This window comes from Chlorocebus sabaeus, chromosome 6 (genome assembly GCF_047675955.1).
Source record: "Chlorocebus sabaeus isolate Y175 chromosome 6, mChlSab1.0.hap1, whole genome shotgun sequence".
NCBI lineage: Eukaryota > Metazoa > Chordata > Mammalia > Primates > Cercopithecidae > Chlorocebus > Chlorocebus sabaeus.
Genome location: NC_132909.1, coordinates 51678045 through 51696018, shown reverse-complemented (window position 1 = coordinate 51696018; position 17974 = coordinate 51678045). Strand labels below are relative to the sequence as shown.

General features: G+C 52.4%; 1 protein-coding gene across 8 annotated transcripts in view; it reads left to right on the top strand.

The window, feature by feature from the left end:
* SMARCA4 (SWI/SNF related BAF chromatin remodeling complex subunit ATPase 4) overlaps positions 1–17974 on the top strand; it is a 102143-nt gene that overhangs the window by 18617 nt on the left and 65552 nt on the right. For 7 of the 8 annotated variants that reach the window (XM_007995270.3, XM_007995269.3, XM_007995266.3 and 4 more), the window contains exons 2-9: positions 6573–6822; positions 7728–7860; positions 8640–9044; positions 9368–9466; positions 10125–10383; positions 11745–11871; positions 13634–13807; positions 16852–17025. In XM_007995270.3, the coding sequence (XP_007993461.1) occupies positions 6601–6822; positions 7728–7860; positions 8640–9044; positions 9368–9466; positions 10125–10383; positions 11745–11871; positions 13634–13807; positions 16852–17025 (1593 nt within the window). In that variant the 5' untranslated portion in view covers positions 6573–6600. Of the gene's footprint in view, positions 1–2112; positions 2138–6572; positions 6823–7727; positions 7861–8639; positions 9045–9367; positions 9467–10124; positions 10384–11744; positions 11872–13633; positions 13808–16851; positions 17026–17974 lie in introns of those variants that run through there. The other variant, XM_073016953.1, reaches the window with a different exon arrangement.

The window sequence follows — 17974 nt, the reverse complement described above, 5'->3', positions numbered from 1 at the left end:
CACGTTAGCCGGGATGGTCTCGATCTCCTGACCTCGTGATCCACCCGTCTCGGCCTCCCAAAGTGCTGGGATTACAGGCTTGAGCCACTGCGCCCGGCCGAGAGTTTCTTAAATAGGACTGCAGAAATGTTAAACCTCAAAGACCAAACTTGATGAACTGGCGTTCGTTAGAATTAAGAGCTTCTTTCTTTCTTTCTTTTTTTTTTTTTTGATATGGAGGTTTACTCTTTTTTTTTTTTTTTTTTTGAGACGGAGTCTTGCTCTGTCGCCCGGGCTGGAGTGCAATGGCCGGATCTCAGCTCACTGCAAACTCCGCCTCCCGGGTTTACGCCATTCTCCTGCCTCAGCCTCCTAAGTGACTGGGACTACAGGCGCCCGCCACCACGCCCGGCTAATTTTTTGTATTTTTTAGTAGAGACAGGGTTTCACCGTGTTAGCCAGGTTGGTCTCGATCCCCTGACCTCGTGATCCGCCCGTCTCAGCCTCCCAAAGTGCTGGGATTACAGGCTTGAGCCACCGCGCCCGGCCTGGAGGTTTACTCTTGTTGCCCAGGCTGGAATGCAATGGCACAGTGTCAGCTCACTGTAACTTCCACCTACCGGGTTCAAGCAATTCTTCTGCCTCAGCCTACCAAGTAGCTGGGATTACAGGCACGCGCCACCACGCCTGGGTAATTTTTGTATTTTTAGTAGAGACAGGGTTTCACCATTTTGGTCAGGCTGGTCTCGAACGCCTGACCTCATGATCTGCCTGCCTCGGCCTCCCAAAGTGCTGGGATTACAGGTGTGAGCCACCACACCCGGCTGATACTTTTTACTTTTTAAAAGTGGATACCAGCCACATACATGGTGGGTCACGCCTGTAATCCCAGCACTTCTGGAGGCTGAGGCGGGCAGATCACTTGAGATCAGGAGTTCAAGACCAGCCTGGCCAACATGGCAAAACCCTGTCTCTACTAAAAATATGAAAAAAAAAAAAATAGAAAAAGCCAGTTATGGTGGCGCGCACCTGTAATCCCAGCTACTCGGGAAGCTGAGGCAGATAATTGCTTGAACCTAGGAAGTGGAGGTTGCACTGAGCCAAGATCATGCCACTGTACTCCAGCTTGGGTGATGGAGCGAGACTCTGTCTCTAAATAAATAAATGGATAGATATCTCAGTAGCCAGTAAGCATATGGAAAGGTGCTCAGTGCCATTAGTTGTGAGGGACATGCAAATGAAGACCATAAGAAGATGCAATTGGACATTGATGAGAATGTTAAAAGTTGTAAAGACTGACAGAAAGTTTTGGGGTTGATGGGCCGGGCGCGGTGGCTCAAGCCTGTAATCCCAGCACTTTGGGAGGCCGAGACGGGCGGATCACGAGGTCAGGAGATCGAGACCATCCTGGCTAACACAGTGAAACCCCGTCTCTACTAAAAACACAAAAAACTAGCCGGGCGAGGTGGCGGGCGCCTGTAGTGCCCGCTACTCGGGAGGCTGAGGCAGGAGAATGGCGTAAACCCGGGAGGCGGAGCTTGCAGTGAGCTGAGATCCGGCCACTGCACTCCAGCCCGGGTGACAGAGCCAGACTCCGTCTCAAAAAAAAAAAAAAAAAAAAAAAAAGTTTTGGGGTTGATGAAGAGCAACTGGGATGCTGTCCCTGTTTGGGAGGTGGGACCATGTGTGTAGATGATACGACTATTTTGGAAAACTAGCAAAGCTAAGTTTATGCCTCGCTTATAACCACCAGTTTCATTCTTGTACACCCAGGAAGAACCAATGTCGGTGTCCACCAAATGACTCTCATAGCAGCTTGATTTGTGCTGACCAGAACCTGGTAGAGTACAATGTCTATCAAAATGACAGTGCTCAGATAAAAAGAATGGATGACTGTCCCAGACATGGTGACCCTGTGTGATTGTCTTTTTTTTTTGAGACAGGTTCTTTCTGTGTTGCCTACAATCATGGCTCACTGCAGCCATGACCTCCTGGGCTCAAGCAGTTCTCCCTACTCAGCCTCCCGAGTACCAGCTAATTAAAAAAAAAAACAAAAAACTTGTAGAGGCGGGGTCTTGCTATGTTGCCTAGGCTGGTCCTGAATTCCTGGACTCAAGTGATCCTTCTGCCTCGGCCTCCCAAAGTGCTGGGATTATAGGTATGACCCATTGCTCCCAACATTACATTATTTATGTAGTTTATAAATTAGGTATCATAAATATATACTATATATTATATAATATATATATTATAGGTGTGACCCACCACACCTGTCATTTTATTGGAAGTTCAGTAACAAGTGAAAGGAAGCTACAGTGATAGTCAAAATAGTGGTTTCCCTGGGAGAGTGATATTGACTAGGAGGGGCTCAAGAATGCCTTCTGGAATGTTGGGAGGGATATCTGACGCAGTGTTCTTGAAGTTGTTCACCTATGATTCTGCGATCAGGGCGCGTACAAGTCAGTTAGAGTAAGCAGAATCACATGCTGCTGCCCTCAGTACTGAGCTGAGGACATGGAGTAGCTCCACAGCTCTCCACTTGGTGCTGCAGGTTGGTGCTTGTTCAAGTGCAGGCACCAGCAACTTCATCACATGCTTTGGCACTGGGTGATACTGCTGGGGATGGCTTTGCATCATACCCAGGCTGTTTGGATCGCCTTTTCTGTCACTCCACACGTGTCTGAGCTTTCAATCCAAAGGAATTTGCGGATGCCGGTGGCACACGCGTTCCTGCTTCACTGCAGTCTGACTCTAGAGGCAGCATTTTCAGGAGCAGAGGCCATTCTAACAAGCCTCTGTGAAACCCCTGTTTCTAAACAGAAGACTTGCCATATTCGGGCACAAAATGTTTTTTTGAGGCAGCACCTTCGGTGTTCTCTGTGTGTCTGTTGATGAAGTTAGCACTGCTGTGAGTCGGAGCTCTTCCTGGAGTACTGTGATGGCATCGCATGATTTGATGGAAGGGAGAGGGAAGAAGTTCTAATGCTGAGTGTGAAGTATGATTAGGAGATCTGGGGGTGGTGGCATACATCTGTAGTCCCAGCTACTCGGGAGACTGAGGCACGAGAATTGCTTGAACCCTGGGGACAGAGGTTGCAGTGAGCAGAGATCACATCACTTTACTCCAGCCTGGGCGACAGAGTGAGACTCTGTCTCAAAAAAAAAATGTACAATGAGGAAAGCTATAATTTCAGTCACTTCCCAGTGTACACTCATTGGCTTGTCCACCATTAGAGAGGGAAAAGATGGTTTGCCCTTAATGACCTGGATCTTTTTTTCTTTTTCCTGTGAGACAGCATCTCGCCCTTTTGCCCAGGCTAGAGTGCAGTGTGCAGTCATGGTTCACTGCAGTCTCAAGCTCCTGGACCCTCCCACCTCAGCCTCCCGAGTAGCTGGAGCTATAGGCATGTGTCACCAAGCGCGGCTAATTTTTGTATTTTTTGTAGAGATGAGGTTTTGCCATGTTGCCCAGGCTGATCTCGAATTTCTGGGTTCAGGCCACCCCCCTGCCTTGGCCTCCCAAAGTGCTGGGATTACAGGCTTGCTCGATTGTATTTTGCTGTCAGTTTCAGTTTATTTGACTTAGAATACAGACCTTCAAGTGAAGAAGAAGCTATAGGTCCCTGAATATCGCAGGATCTGTGAAGTATGTGGCAGTCCTGTTGTCCCTTTTCCTACCTCATTGCAACACTCTTTGGGCCTGAGAAGCCTGTGGGGACAAAAGGCCCAGAGGGGAGCGCCAAGGAGCCAATGCCTCCCCGCTGCCCTGGCCGTGCCCACGTTGCTGGGCTTCCCACCTATATATAGAGGTAGCTGCAGGCGCATCCTCCCTGCAGACACACCCGCGGACCAGAGGCTTCAGGCTCCAAAATCAGCATCTTAGTAACGTAAACACAAGGTTCAGACTGTTGTCACATGGCAGAGGTGAGGGCGGCATCTCATAATCAGACAGTCCTGTTTCTGTAGCAGAATGTGTGAATATCCACATGGAGAGTCAGGTCAGATTTTGCCTTCAGATGAATTTCCTTGCAGTAACACATTTAGATTTTTTTATGTCAGGGTTCATCTTTTCAGGGTTCGCTGGAGTGCCAGTCACTGGTTCCTCCCCTGCTGAGTTTCCTGGTCCTCTCTCCTGCTGTTCGCCATGAAAGTGGAATGAGGTTGTTTTGAGCCTTTCGTCTCTTGTCTAAGAATATATCCCTATGGCTGGGTGCAGTGTCCTTTTGACACCCGTAATTCCAGCACTTTGGGAAGTCCAGGCTGGAGGATCCCTTGAGCCAGGATCAACAAGAGTTTGAGACCAGCCTGGGTAACATAGAGAGACCCCTGTCTCTACAAAAAATTAAGAAAAATTAGCCAGGCATGGAGATGCACTCCTGTGGTCCCAGCTACTCTGGAGGCTGAGGCAGGAGGATGGCTTGAGCCCCTGAGGTCAAGGCTGCAGTGGGCTATGATGACTCCCCTGCACTCCAGCTTGGGTGATAGTGTGAGACTCTGTATACAAAACAAAACAAAAACCCCTACCTTTCAAATTAAACTTTTTCCCCGAGATTACCTAATACAATGTAATTTTTGGCCAGGAACAGTGACTCACACCTGTAATCCCATAACTTTGGGATGCCAAGGCAGGTGGATCACCTGAAGGTCAGACATTCGAGACCAGCCTGGCCAATATGGTGAAACCCCGTCTCTACTAAAAATAAAAAAATTGGCCAGGCGCGGTGGCTCACGCCTGTAATCCCAGTACTTTGGGAGGCGGGTGGATCACGAGGTCAGGAGTTCAAGACCAGCCTGAATAACATGGTGAAAGCCCATCTCTATTAAAAATAGAAAAATTAGCCAAGCATGGTGGTGCGCACCTGTAATCCCGACTACTCAGGAGGCTGAGGCAGGAGAATTGCTTGAACCTGGGAGGCAGAGGTGCAGGGAGCCAAGATCATGCCGTTGCACTCCAGCCTGGGGAACAAGAGCGAAACTTCGTCTCAAAAACATAAGTAAAAAATAGAACTTTTTATTATTTTATTATTATTATTTTTTTTGAGACGGAGTCTTGCTCTGTCACCCAGTCTGGAGATCTCAGCTCACTGCAAGCTACGCCTCCTGGGTTCATGCCATTCTTCTGGCTCAGCCTCCGGAGTAGCTGGGACTACAGGTGCCCACCACCACGCCCGGCTAAGTTTTTTTTGTATTTTTAGTGGAGATGGGGTTTCACTGTGTTAGCCAGGATGATCTCGATCTCCTGACCTCGTGATTTGCCCACCTCGGCATCCCAAAGTGCTGGAACTACAGGCTTGAGCCACCTTGCCCAGCCAAAAAATAGAACTTTTTAAATCAAGAGAATTAAAAACGTTCCTACACGTCTTACAGAATTTATCCTTAGAACCAGAAGTATGCTGGAGAGTTCAGGGGCAAAGAGATTCATTCCAAAAGGCACCTGAAACAAAAGACAGATTTGCGACATGCTTAACCAGAGAGGGGCTATCAAAAAACCCAGGGTGTCAGAGCCAGGAAATGCAGTGTAGCTGTTAGAATTTGTGTTTTAAAGACTATTAAATGATAAGAATCGCCACAGGTAAGATTATATGAAGGAAAGCCTAGAATATATTGAGAAATTCCACAGAGTGTGTGTGCGTCTTCAGCCAGCGAGGACCTTCAGCCAATGAGGCGGGGAAGCTTCTTTACAAACACAAGTATCTTTCCTCTCCCACGTGTCCCTGGGTGGTTGGAGGACATCTTCTGATGCATATTAGCATCTAAAGGAAAAGGTGACGTTTCTAAGTGTCAGGGACCAAAAAGTGCCATTATTTGTGTCATCCTTTAAATTATCCTTTTTAAATTAAGTTCATTTATTTTAAGGGAAACTTAGTCTTACTACTTTCAGCGGAAAACCAGCAGAATTTGCCATAAATATTTGTTTTGGCTGAATTGATGGCATTTCAGTCAGAGGCTGTTTTTTTTTTCTGAGACAGAGTCTCACTCTGTTGCCCAGGTGGGAGTGCAGGGGTGTGATCTGGGTTCACTGAGACCTCTGCCTCCCAAGTTCAAGCGATTCTCCCGCCTCAGCCTCCTGAGTAGCTGGGACCACAGGCGTGTGCCACCATGTCTGGCTGATTTTCGTATTTTTAGTAGAGACGGGGTTTGCCTGGTTGGCCAGACTGGTCTTGAACTCCTGACCTCAAATTATCTGCCTGCCTTGCCCTCCCAAAGTGCTGGGATTACAGGTGTGAGCCACCGCACCCGGGCAGTCAGAGACTATTTGAGCCATAGTCCTGCTCTTTCTGTTAGGAAGATAAGCAAGTGGAGAGCAGTGTGAAGGGTAGACCAGCATCCCGGTGAGACATTCTCTGCCGTGATCAGGAATACGGCAGGAGACCCTGAAGGTCCCTGTGGGGCAGTGCTTGTCTGTGAGCGTGGCCCACCTGTGCCTGAGATGTTGCACTTCCTCTGAGAGTGGTCATGAAGAAAAGGTTCGGGTGACTGGGGTGAAAGGTGCTGGCTTCCTGTCGGAAGGAGATTCTGATGTCCCTTGCTATCCCTGTCCTGCCTCACCCTGGGTGGTGAACCCCAGACTGACTGGGACTTTCTGCCCGCAGGAGGCCACTGGCTGCAGCTCCCGTGAAGATGTCCACTCCAGACCCACCCCTGGGCGGAACTCCTCGGCCGGGTCCTTCCCCGGGCCCTGGCCCTTCCCCTGGAGCCATGCTGGGCCCTAGCCCGGGTCCCTCGCCGGGCTCCGCCCACAGCATGATGGGGCCCAGCCCGGGGCCGCCCTCAGCAGGACACCCTATCCCCACCCAGGGGCCTGGAGGGTACCCTCAGGACAACATGCACCAGATGCACAAGGTAGGGGCCCCTGCCCCCTAGGGCTGCAGGCAGCCTCTGGACCGAGGGCCTTACTCAGAGAACAGGGGGGAAGCCTTCTTGTTGGAGGTGGCATGCCTTGGCTCAGCCCCCTACGCCGGGGCCCATGGCCGTGAACAGAGGGGTCAGCTCGTCGGACTCCAGCCTGTGCTGGCGCATGATCTGGGCCTGAGCAACACATCGTGGCCCCCGCGGACACCTGCCCCACCGTTTCTGCTCCCTTGCTTTCTGCATGGGAAATTTGGGAATATCACTCCAAAGTTTTCTTTTGGTAATGAAGAAAAACATCCAAATTACTAAAAAGGCTTTTAGCCACGTCGTTTCCCCCGTTCTGGCTGTTGAGCTCACCTGTGCCGCTCGCAGAGCCGAGCAGTGGGTTCCCTTTTCTCCAAGGCGTGCCCCTCAGCCACTCTCTTTACCACTCACTTGCACTGAGCAGGACCTTCAGTCAGCGAGGCGGAGAAGCCTCTTTACGGTCACAAGTCTCTTTTGTGTGTCCCTGGGCATGGTTAGAGGACATATTCTGTTATACATACAACATCTGAAAGAAAAGGTCGTATTAGCATCCATAAGAAAAGTGATGTTTCTAAGTGTCGGGGCCACAGGAGGTCCCGGGTGGTGGAAGATGAGGATTGCCTGGCCACAGTCTCCCAGGTGCTCATGCTCCACTGGGCGACATTTATTTTGTGTACCTGTCTTAAGGCCTAAGTAGGTGTCAGAACCCTGCCTTATAGCCGAGCCGTGTAGTAACGCTGGGGACTGGGGAGATGCATGTTGTCGTAGGTGGCCATTCTCAGTGCCCTCGAGCTTCTCTTGGGCAGCGCATAGCCGCGCCACCATCTCACGTTCCACATGCTCACCCTGCCTTGTCATGGTCCCTCTCGCAGCCCATGGAGTCCATGCATGAGAAGGGCATGTCAGACGACCCGCGCTACAACCAGATGAAAGGAATGGGGATGCGGTCAGGGGGCCACGCTGGGATGGGGCCCCCGCCCAGCCCCATGGACCAGCACTCCCAAGGTACCAAACTGCGTTCCTTCCTGTCTTGTGTTTGTCATACACCAGAGTCCTCAGATCATTTTCTTCCCCTGGGTTCCCACAGGATGGATTCCGGGAGTACCTCGGATGATTTAGCCGGGTGGGTGGCCTGCCACAGAGGGCTGTCTGGCGTGGCATGGCTGGTGCTCTGTTCTGGCCACCTCGTCTTGGAGCAGCCCCAGAAGGGGAAGTGCTGGTTGGGGGGCAGACCGTATTCAGCATGGGTGATAGAGCACGGCTGTGCAGGGCAGCAGCCCCATGGCACCCAGACACTTACTGAAAATACAGATTCCTAGGGCCTGGGACTCTGCTTTAATGAGCCCAGCAGGTGCCTTTTCTGTACGAGGACAATTGAGAAGTGATATGGTGGGTGACTTGCCAAGTTCTTGCTGTCATCAGGGGTGGGAAGCTCAGGGGCTCCACTGGGAATGGAAATGTTGGGGGTGGGCCTGGCCAGCCCGAAGATGTGGACCCCACCTGTGGACAGGCAGGCGGAGGCCGGGAAAGAGCCGTGATTTCACGCACAGGTTCTCAGCATTAACCAGCAGCACCTTACTGAGACGTGGGTTAAACCAAATCCACCATGCCGGCTACTGGGCTGAGGTGCCTCCAGCGTGTGCCCTCCAGGTGCCCCTGATTGACTCAAGAAGGATGCCATTTGGCCATGCCCTGTCTCAGAGTAGGAGCTGGTGTAGGGAAGAAGTTGTAAAAATCACAGACGTACGCTGCCTAGTGACCAGTGGGCTGGCCTTTCTCTGCAGGTTACCCCTCGCCCCTGGGTGGCTCTGAGCATGCCTCTAGTCCAGTTCCAGCCAGTGGCCCGTCTTCAGGCCCCCAGATGTCTTCCGGACCAGGAGGGGCACCGCTGGATGGTGCTGACCCTCAGGCCTTGGGGCAGCAGAACCGGGGCCCAACCCCATTTAACCAGAACCAGCTGCACCAGCTCAGAGCTCAGATCATGGCCTACAAGATGCTGGCCAGGGGGCAGCCCCTCCCCGACCACCTGCAGATGGCGGTGCAGGGCAAGCGGCCAATGCCTGGGATGCAGCAGCAGATGCCAACGCTACCTCCACCCTCGGTGTCCGCAACAGGACCCGGACCTGGCCCTGGCCCTGGCCCTGGCCCCGGTCCCGGCCCGGCACCTCCAAATTACAGCAGGCCTCATGGTAAGGCTGGCTGCCCTGGCCCTCAGGTGTCTCAGAGCGAATGGCTGGGGCGTGGGTGGAGGAGTGGACAGACTGGGCTTTGCTGCCAACTGGGTTCCCCGGTTTGGGGTTGCACAGGCCCATGCTGTACTTCTGGGTGCTCGGGTGGTGGGGGCAGCTGTCCTGCTAAATGCTGCTTCCCCAGCTCCCTGCTTCCCCTGGGGGTGCTGGTTAATAGGTGTACCTGCTGTGTCCCCTGAAGCCAGGGCTGCCCACGGGGCTGGGCGCAGGCATAAACCTGGGGAGCACTATTTTCTCTTTTGTTTGTTTCTCCCTACGTGTAGGTATGGGAGGGCCCAACATGCCCCCCCCAGGACCCTCAGGCGTGCCCCCTGGGATGCCGGGCCAGCCTCCTGGAGGGCCTCCCAAGCCCTGGCCTGAAGGTGAGCTCCCTCTTCTATGGTGGTGCACCCATGCCCTGACTCCCCGTTGCAAGCTTGGGTGGCGCAGGCCTTGAGATGAGCCCTAGCAGGGAGAAAGGGCCAAGGTGGCCAGCCCGAACCGCAGCCTGCACTTTTCTTGTGGTGGTCCCCAGGTCTCCCCTGTAGCCAGTCAGTTCCCAATGACTGTCGTTTTATCCCATCCCTCGTGGCCTTCACCCAGTCCCTGAGCCCTGTATATGTGGTTGCTCAGTAAGTGCTGCAGGCTCCCATCTGGTGGGCTCAAAGAGGCAGTGGGACTCATTACCCACCCTCTTGGAGCCTGAGGTTTAGCGATGGGCATTGAAGGGGAAATTGCTTCCGTTGGATTTAGCACTGGGAGGAGACGACAGGAAATGCTGCTGTAGAGCCACAGACAGAACACAGAAGCCTCAGGGGTGTGGGGCTGGCCCCAGTGAAGGGTGTGAGGGACAAGGGTGAGGCTGAGATCTGGAGGAGGTTGGAGCCCAAGGTGGGTGTGAGGGACACCCCTAGGTGAGAGGTGGGAGATGGGCGGGGTCTGCCTGTCCCCAGGGCCTGGAGCAGCCCAGCAGCTTTCTGTTTCCAGCCTGGATGGGCCCCAGAGCTCAACACGATGCCCTGGCCCCTTGCCTCCTCCCAGGACCCATGGCGAATGCTGCTGCCCCCACAAGCACCCCTCAGAAACTGATCCCCCCGCAGCCAACGGGTCGCCCTTCCCCTGCACCCCCTGCCGTCCCACCTGCCGCCTCGCCTGTGATGCCACCCCAGACCCAGTCCCCCGGGCAGCCGGCCCAGCCCGCACCCATGGTGCCGCTGCACCAGAAGCAGAGCCGCATCACCCCCATCCAGAAGCCGCGGGGCCTCGACCCTGTGGAGATCCTGCAGGAGCGCGAGTACAGGTGAGGGCGTGGCCCCAGTTCCCAAGGTCACTACTTTCTGTCCCCTATGTCCCCCTGGGGAAGCCACTCAACTTTCTCCCCCACCTTAGGAAACAGTGCCCTGTGTCCACTGCTGCCACTTGGCCTACACCTCCTTCCTCACCTCCCTGCTCCCACTCTGGCTGCGGTCTGTTTCCCACACAGCAGTCTGAATTCTGTTTTTTTTGGGATGGAGTTTCACTCTTGTTGCCCACGCTGCAGTGTAATGGCGTGATCTCAGCTCACCACAACCTCCATCTCCCGGTTTCAAGTGATTCTCCTGCCTCAGTCTCCCGAGTAGCTGGGATTATAGGCATGCACCACTGCGCCTGGCTAATTTTATATTTTTTTAGTAGAGACAGGGTTTCTCCATGTTGGTCAGGCTGGTCTCAAACTCCTGACCTCAGGTGATCTGCCTGCCTTGGCCCCCCAAAGGGCTGGGATTATAGGCGTGAGCCATGTCGCCTGGCCTGAATTCTCTTTTCACGATTGATTGACGTCAGATCTACTCCCTGGATTAAAACCTGCCTGTAACTCTGCCCAGCATCCTTCCTCACCCACCCCACTCTCTCTGTTCCTCTTTTCATTTATTTAACAAGTTAGGCTTTTTCCTGCCCCAGGAACTTTGCGCAGGCCGTGCTGGCTCCTTCTACTCATTCAGGCCTCATTGCTGGGATTCCCTCCTTATGGAGGCCCTTCCCGTCACTTCCAGCCACTCTCTGGAATTGCAGTGGTTATTTGATTTTTTTAAATCTCCGTTATGGACTGTTTTTTCTAATGAGGCTGAGAGTTCCTTGACTTGTTGATCTTGTTTAGTGCTAAGGCCCTGCGCTCAAAATGGTCCCTGGCATACAGTTGGTGCTCAATGAGTATGTGCGGAAAGACTGACAGGATTAGTTCACATAACCGTCCTATGTAACCTTCGTAATCTTCAGACCACACCTCTAGGGTCTCTCCAAGGGGTCGCCTCAGTTTTGAGATGAGAATGCTGAGGTGTGCAGGTGAAGTAGATTCTCACGGCCCTGCGCCTCATCCATGCCAGGGCTGCATGAAAACCCCGGCCCACCTGATGCCAGAACCTGGCTCACACCACTGAACAGGCATGAACTGGGCGCGCCTATCAGGAATCTTGTTTGCTGCCCCCTGAGGCCCGGTCCTGAGGAGTGTCCCTGGCTGCCTCCCTCTCTGCTCTGCCCTGCGGCCAGCATCCTCTTCTGAGGCATCTCTTGCCTCATGACCAGCACCTTCCTTCCTCAAGGGATGGGTCCCCTGCAGCTCCAGCTATAACCGGGTGCCCTGGCAAGCCTCTCACTGCCTTTGCTCCTTCTCTTCTCTGCTCCCAGGCTGCAGGCTCGCATTGCACACCGAATTCAGGAACTTGAAAACCTTCCCGGGTCCCTGGCCGGGGATTTGCGAACCAAAGCAACCATTGAGCTCAAGGCCCTCAGGCTGCTGAACTTTCAGAGGCAGGTGGGTGCCGGCACGGCCGCAGCTTTCCAAAAAGGGCCTTTGTCACCAACACTGCTGTTAAGCCTCCAAGTATGGCTTGCTGGGCTAGTATTACACCTGCCTGGGCTGTGAAAAGCAGCTGTGGCCACCCATGGGCACTTATTCACTGCAGAACCTTCCTCTTGAGTCCTGCACAGTGCTGGAGACATGGACCTCTCTACCCTAAAGCACTTGCCTCTTGAAGCAGACTTGCAAGGGCTTCTTTCTTCCTTTTCTTTTCCTCTCTTTCCCTTTTTTTTTTTTTTTTTTGGGAGACAGTCTTGCTCTATCACCCTGGTTGGAGTGCAGTGGCACAATCTCTGCTCACTGCAGCCTCCGCTTCCCGGGATCAAGCAATTCTCCTGCCTCAGCCTCTCAAGTAGTTGGGATTACAAGTGTGTGCTACCATGCGTAATTTTAATATTTTTAGTAGAGACAAGGTTTCACCACATTGGCCAGGCTGGTCTCAAACTCCTGACCTCAAATGATCTGCCTGCCTCGGCCTCCCAAAGTGCTGGGATTACAGGCATGAGCCACCATGTGCTGTCCCGCATGGGTCTATTTCTGAGGGTACTGTTGTTAGTGAGACCCTGGAGTGCAGTGGAGAGATCACAGCTCACTGCAAACTTGACCTCCCAGGCTCATGTCATCCTCCCACTTCAGCCTTCTGAGTAGCTGGGAGTATAGGCGTGCACCATTACACCTGGTGAATTTTTCCTTTTTTTGAAACAGAGTTTCACTCTGTTGCCCAGACTGGAGTGAAGTGATGCTGTCTCGCCCCACTGCAGCCTCTGGCTCTGTGGTTCAAGTGATTTTCCTGTCTCAGCCACTGAGTAGCTGGGATTACAGGTGTGCACCACCATGCTGGGGTTATTTTTTTTATTTTTATTTTTTTGAGACAGAATCTCACTCTAGCCCAGGCTGAAGTGCAATGGCACGATCTTGGCTCACTGCAACCTCTGCCTTCCACGTTCAAGTGATTCTCCCACCTCAGCCTCCCGAGTAGCTGGGATTACAGGCACGTGCCACCACGCCTGGCTAATTTTTGTATTTTTGATAGAGACAGTGTTTCACCATGTTGGCCAGGCTGGTCTCGAACTCCTGACCTCAGGTGTTCCTCCTGCCTTGGCCTCCCAAAGTGCTGGGATTACAGGCGTGAGCCACCACGCTGGTTTTTGTGTTTTTAGTAGACTCAGGGTTTCTCCATGTTGCCCAGGCTGCTCTCAAACTCCTGAGCTCAAGCCATCCACCTGCCTCGGCCTCCCAAAGTGCTGGGATTATAGGCATGAGCCATTGCTCCTGGGCACCTAGTTAATTTTTCAGTTAGTTTTTGTAGAGGTGAAGTCTCACCATGTTGCCCAGGTTGGTCTCAAACTCCTGGGCTTGAGCAGTCCTCCCACCTTGGCTTCCTAAAGTGTTGAGATTACTGGTGTTAAGCCACCACACCCAGCCAAGGGTGCTGTACTTCTGAATGACTCCTAAGAAGCTGTGTGTGTGGTAGAGGGGGGCAAGCTGGAGGTCCGAGAGGACCCACTGGCTAGGTGTCCAGAAGTGATCACCTTCTGTCCTGTGCTCGCCCTGCCCGGGGGCACCTATTAGATGTCCCCTGCACACACAGACTGGGTGTGTAAGGCACTTAAAATGCTCCTTTAGCGGTGTAGCATGTGACGTCATCATGTGTGTTCGTCATTGTGGATGCCACAGAGCCGTGCAGTGCGTGGGCTTGTCCTCTTCCCTCCTACAGCTGCGCCAGGAGGTGGTGGTGTGCATGCGGAGGGACACAGCGCTGGAGACAGCCCTCAATGCTAAGGCCTACAAGCGCAGCAAGCGCCAGTCCCTGCGCGAGGCCCGCATCACCGAGAAGCTAGAGAAGCAGCAGAAGATTGAGCAGGAGCGCAAGCGACGGCAGAAGCACCAGGTACACCCCGGTGGCCCCAAGGCCCTGCAGCCCACCCACCTGGCTGCTTGGCTTGTCCCAGTGGTTGTCACGGGGCTGTGTTTGCTTTGTTCCTAAACATGCTGCTTGTCTCTCTTTTGCTCATCGTAACAGTATTCTAGGCACTGAGAGCGTATTGGTGTAAAAACCCAATGGTAGGGAGAAGATAATGATCAAATCCCTGTGTAGCATGTCTGGAAGGTGATAGGGCACAAAGAAAAATCAAGCTGAGATAGAGAGAAAGGAAAGGGCTGTTGTAGACCTGATGTTGGGGGAGTTCTTTCTTTTGGAGGTGACATCTGGGCAGACCACCAAGGGAGGGAGCCACACAGATCTGTGGAAAGAGCTTTCTGGGAAAAGGAGAAGGTGCAAGGGCCCTGGGGCTGGAATGTGCCTGTGTTTTCTATGGAAAGTAAGGACCTGCATGTAGCCAGAGTACAGTGAGTGGCGGGGTGAGCTGAAGGAGGGGAGGGCAGGGAGGTGACGGGCAGGTGATGCAGGGCCTTGTGAGCTTCAGGGAGGATTTGGGCTGTCACTCTGAGTGAAGTGGGAGCCATAGAGGGTTCTGGGCAGCATAGGGACTGATTTGACTCAGGGTTTCCCAGGATGAATCAATAAGATGGAAATCTTCAAATCTAAAGTCAAGTAAGGATTTGGGGATGATTGTGCTGATTTGGTCATTTATAGATTTTCTAGAGATTTTCTATCATTTATATCTTACTTGTGTAGTGTAAAATAATCTAGATAATCAGCACAGCAATCTCTGTTAACATGTTTTTTTTTTTGAGATAGAGTCTCGCTCTGTCGCCCAGGCTGGAGTGCAGTGGTGCAATCTTGGCTCACTGCAACCTCCGTCTCCTGGGTTCAAGCAATTCTCCTGCCTCAGCCCACTGAGTAGCTGGGATTATAGGCACCTGCCACCATGCCTGGCTAACATGTTTTTTGTATTTTTAGTAGAGATGGAGTTTCACCATGTTGGTCAGGATGGTTTTGAACTCCTGACCTCAAGTGATCCGTCCACCTTGGCCTCCCAAAGTGCTGAGATTGCAGGCATGATCCACTATGCCTGGCCAACATTTTTTTTTTTTTTCCTTTGAGACGGAGTTTCACTCTTGTCATCTGGGCTGGAGTGCAGTGGTACGATCTTGGCTCACTGCAGCCTCTGCCTCCTGGGTTCAAGGGATTCTCCTGCCTCAGCCTCCTGAGTAGTTGGGATTACAGGTGTGCGCCACCACACCTGGCTAATTTTTTTTTTTTGAGACAGAGTTTCACTCTTGTTGTCCAGGCTGGAGTGCAGTGGTGCGATCTTGGCTCACCACAACCTCTGCCTCCTGGGTTCAAGCGATTTTCCTGCCTCAGCTCCCCAAGTAGCTGGGACTACAGGCACTTGCCACCATGCCTGGCTAATTTTTTGTATTTTTAGTAGAGACGAAGTTTCACTATGTTGGCCAGGCTGCTGGTTTCAAACTGTTGACCTTGTGATCTGATCTCCTTGGCCTCCCAAAGTGCTGGGATTACAGGCATGAGCCACTGCTTCTGGCCGCCAGCATTTTTATATATATTATTTCAGCCTTTTTGCTTGTATATTAATACAATGTTAAATTGCTGTTTTTTAATTTTTTCTAAAATTTTGCTGTCTTTTTTTTGAGTCAGAATCTCACTCTGTTGCCCAAGCTGGAGTGCAGTGGCGTGATCTCCACTCACTGTAGCCTCCTCCTCCTGGAATCAGGCAATTCTCCTGCCTCAGCCACCTGAGCAGCTGGGATTACAGGCATGCGCCATCACACCTGGCTAATTTTTGTGTTTTTAGTAGAGATGGGGATTCACCCTGTTGGCCAGGCTGGTCTTGAACTCCTGACCTCAAGTGATCCGCCTGCCTCGGCCTCCCAAAGTGCTGGAATTATAGGCGTGAGCTGCTGCTCTTGGCCACATTGCTTTCTTTGTTTTTAAGTATCACGGAAACATGACTTTTGATGTCCACACTGTATTCTATTTCAGTGGGTCCAGGATCTGATCATTTATGTCAACCTTTTCTTGTTTGAGGACATGCAACATATTTCAGCTTTTGAAAATTAAAAATCATGCTAGGACAGGAATTTTTGGCTTGAACATTTTGGGACTGGTCTCTGGTATTTCCTTAAAGTAAATTTGTAGTGATGGAACAAGTTGGGGGGAGGGTTGGAAACATTTTTGAGACGTTTCATATCCATGCTGTGCTGCCTTGCAAGTCGACTGCCCTGTGTGCCCACTTGCGGTGTTCGAGGGCCTTTCCCACCCACAGTTGCCATTGCTGAGTTTTATCATCAGAGAAACCCAACCGCAACAGGCAAAGGGCGTTTTTTGTGTATTATATTTATTTTTTTTGAGATAGAGTCTCGCTCTGTCACCCAGGCTGAAGTACAGTGGTGTAATCTCGGTTCACTGCAACCTCTGCGTCCCGGATTCAAGCGATTCGCCTGTCTTGGCCTCCTAAGTAGCAGGGATTACAGGCATGCGCCACTACACCTGGGTGATATTTTTTATGTTTGTAGTAGAGACGGGGATTCGCCATATTGGCTGGGGTGGTCTCGAACTCCTGACCTCAGGCATTCTGCCCTCCTTGGCCTCCCAAAGTGATATTCTAGGTTTTTTTTTTTTTTTCTTTTTTGAGACAGAGTCTCGTTCTGTTGCCGAGGCTGGAGCACAGTGGCACAATCTTGGCTCACTGTAAGCTCCACCTCCCGGTTCACGCCATTTTCCTGCCTCAGCCTCCCGAGTAGCTGGGACTACAGGTGCCCACCACCATGCCCGGCTAATTTTTTTTTTTAATCATTTTTAGTAGAGACAGGGTGTTAGCCACCGTGTTAGCCAGGATGGTCTCAATCTCCTGACCTCGTGATCCACCCACCTTGGCCTCCCAAAGTGCTGGGATTACAGGCGTGAGCCACCACACCTGGGCAGTATTCTAGGTTTTAAACAAGCCTTGCGGGGGATGTGTCCGCCATGCTGCTGAGGGGTGAGCCTTCTCTTTTGCGCGTTCTCTACAGGAATACCTCAATAGCATTCTCCAGCATGCCAAGGATTTCAAGGAATATCACAGATCGGTCACAGGCAAAATCCAGAAGCTAACCAAGGCAGTGGCCACGTACCATGCCAACACGGAGCGGGAGCAGAAGAAAGAGAACGAGCGGATCGAGAAGGAGCGCATGCGGAGGCTCATGGTATGGTCCCGCCTTCTTGACATGCACCCTTCCACACATGTGGCTGGTACTGCAGGTTCCAGGGGTCGCTCCCCAGGGTCACACCAAGGCATTTCAAAGCTCGGAGTTAGAAGTGGGGTGAAGGAAAGAGCAGGCGCGGGCTTGGGAGTCAGTCCTGGGCTCGGATCTTTGCTGATCCCTCTGATCATCAGAGTGACTGTGTGACCTCAGACCACTTTGCTGTCTCCTCTGGCTTCACTGGAAAATGGAGGTGGTGCCCCCTCCCCTCATTCTGTGAGAGCCACAGGTGGTGCGATCCAGACCCCCCACCCCTAGGATAAACATCTCTGACCATTTATTTGTGGCTGAGTCGCTGGTTGGACAGATACTGGGAGCACGTTCTGAGCCAGGTGCTGCTCTGTGTATGGGGGACACAGAAGGGAGCACGACACGGCCTCTGTCCTTGTCGGTTGTGCTTGAGGGGCAGATATACGAATGAAGCAAACAGAGTAGTGGATGGTGACAGCTGCAGTGAGGAGGGTGAAGCGGAATGGAAGGGGAGGGATAGGGTAGTAAGCGAAGGCTTCGGAACAGAGGCCCAAAGGGTGGCCCTGATGCACAAATGCAGAGACCCAGGAGAGGAGCCCCAGGCAGCACGGAACAAAGGTCGAGGTGGCAGGCAGCCGTATGCCAGGGACAGCCGGTAGCCCTGGGCTCCCAGCACAGCATCGTGTGAGGTGGGAGGTGAGGTCAGAGCTCACAGGGGCAGGTGGGGCGTGGGACCTTTCAGGCCATTGGGGGGACTGTGGGTTGGATTCTGATCATGAATGAGAGCCTCACCCGGGAGGGTTTTGGCTGTGGGTGATGTGATCTGATGTCTTCTTAGAAAGGTGAGGGGCTGCTGTAGGAGTTGGTGGGAGGGATGCACCTTGGACTTTGTGGAGAGAAGGCTTTGGGTTTGGGGTGTGTT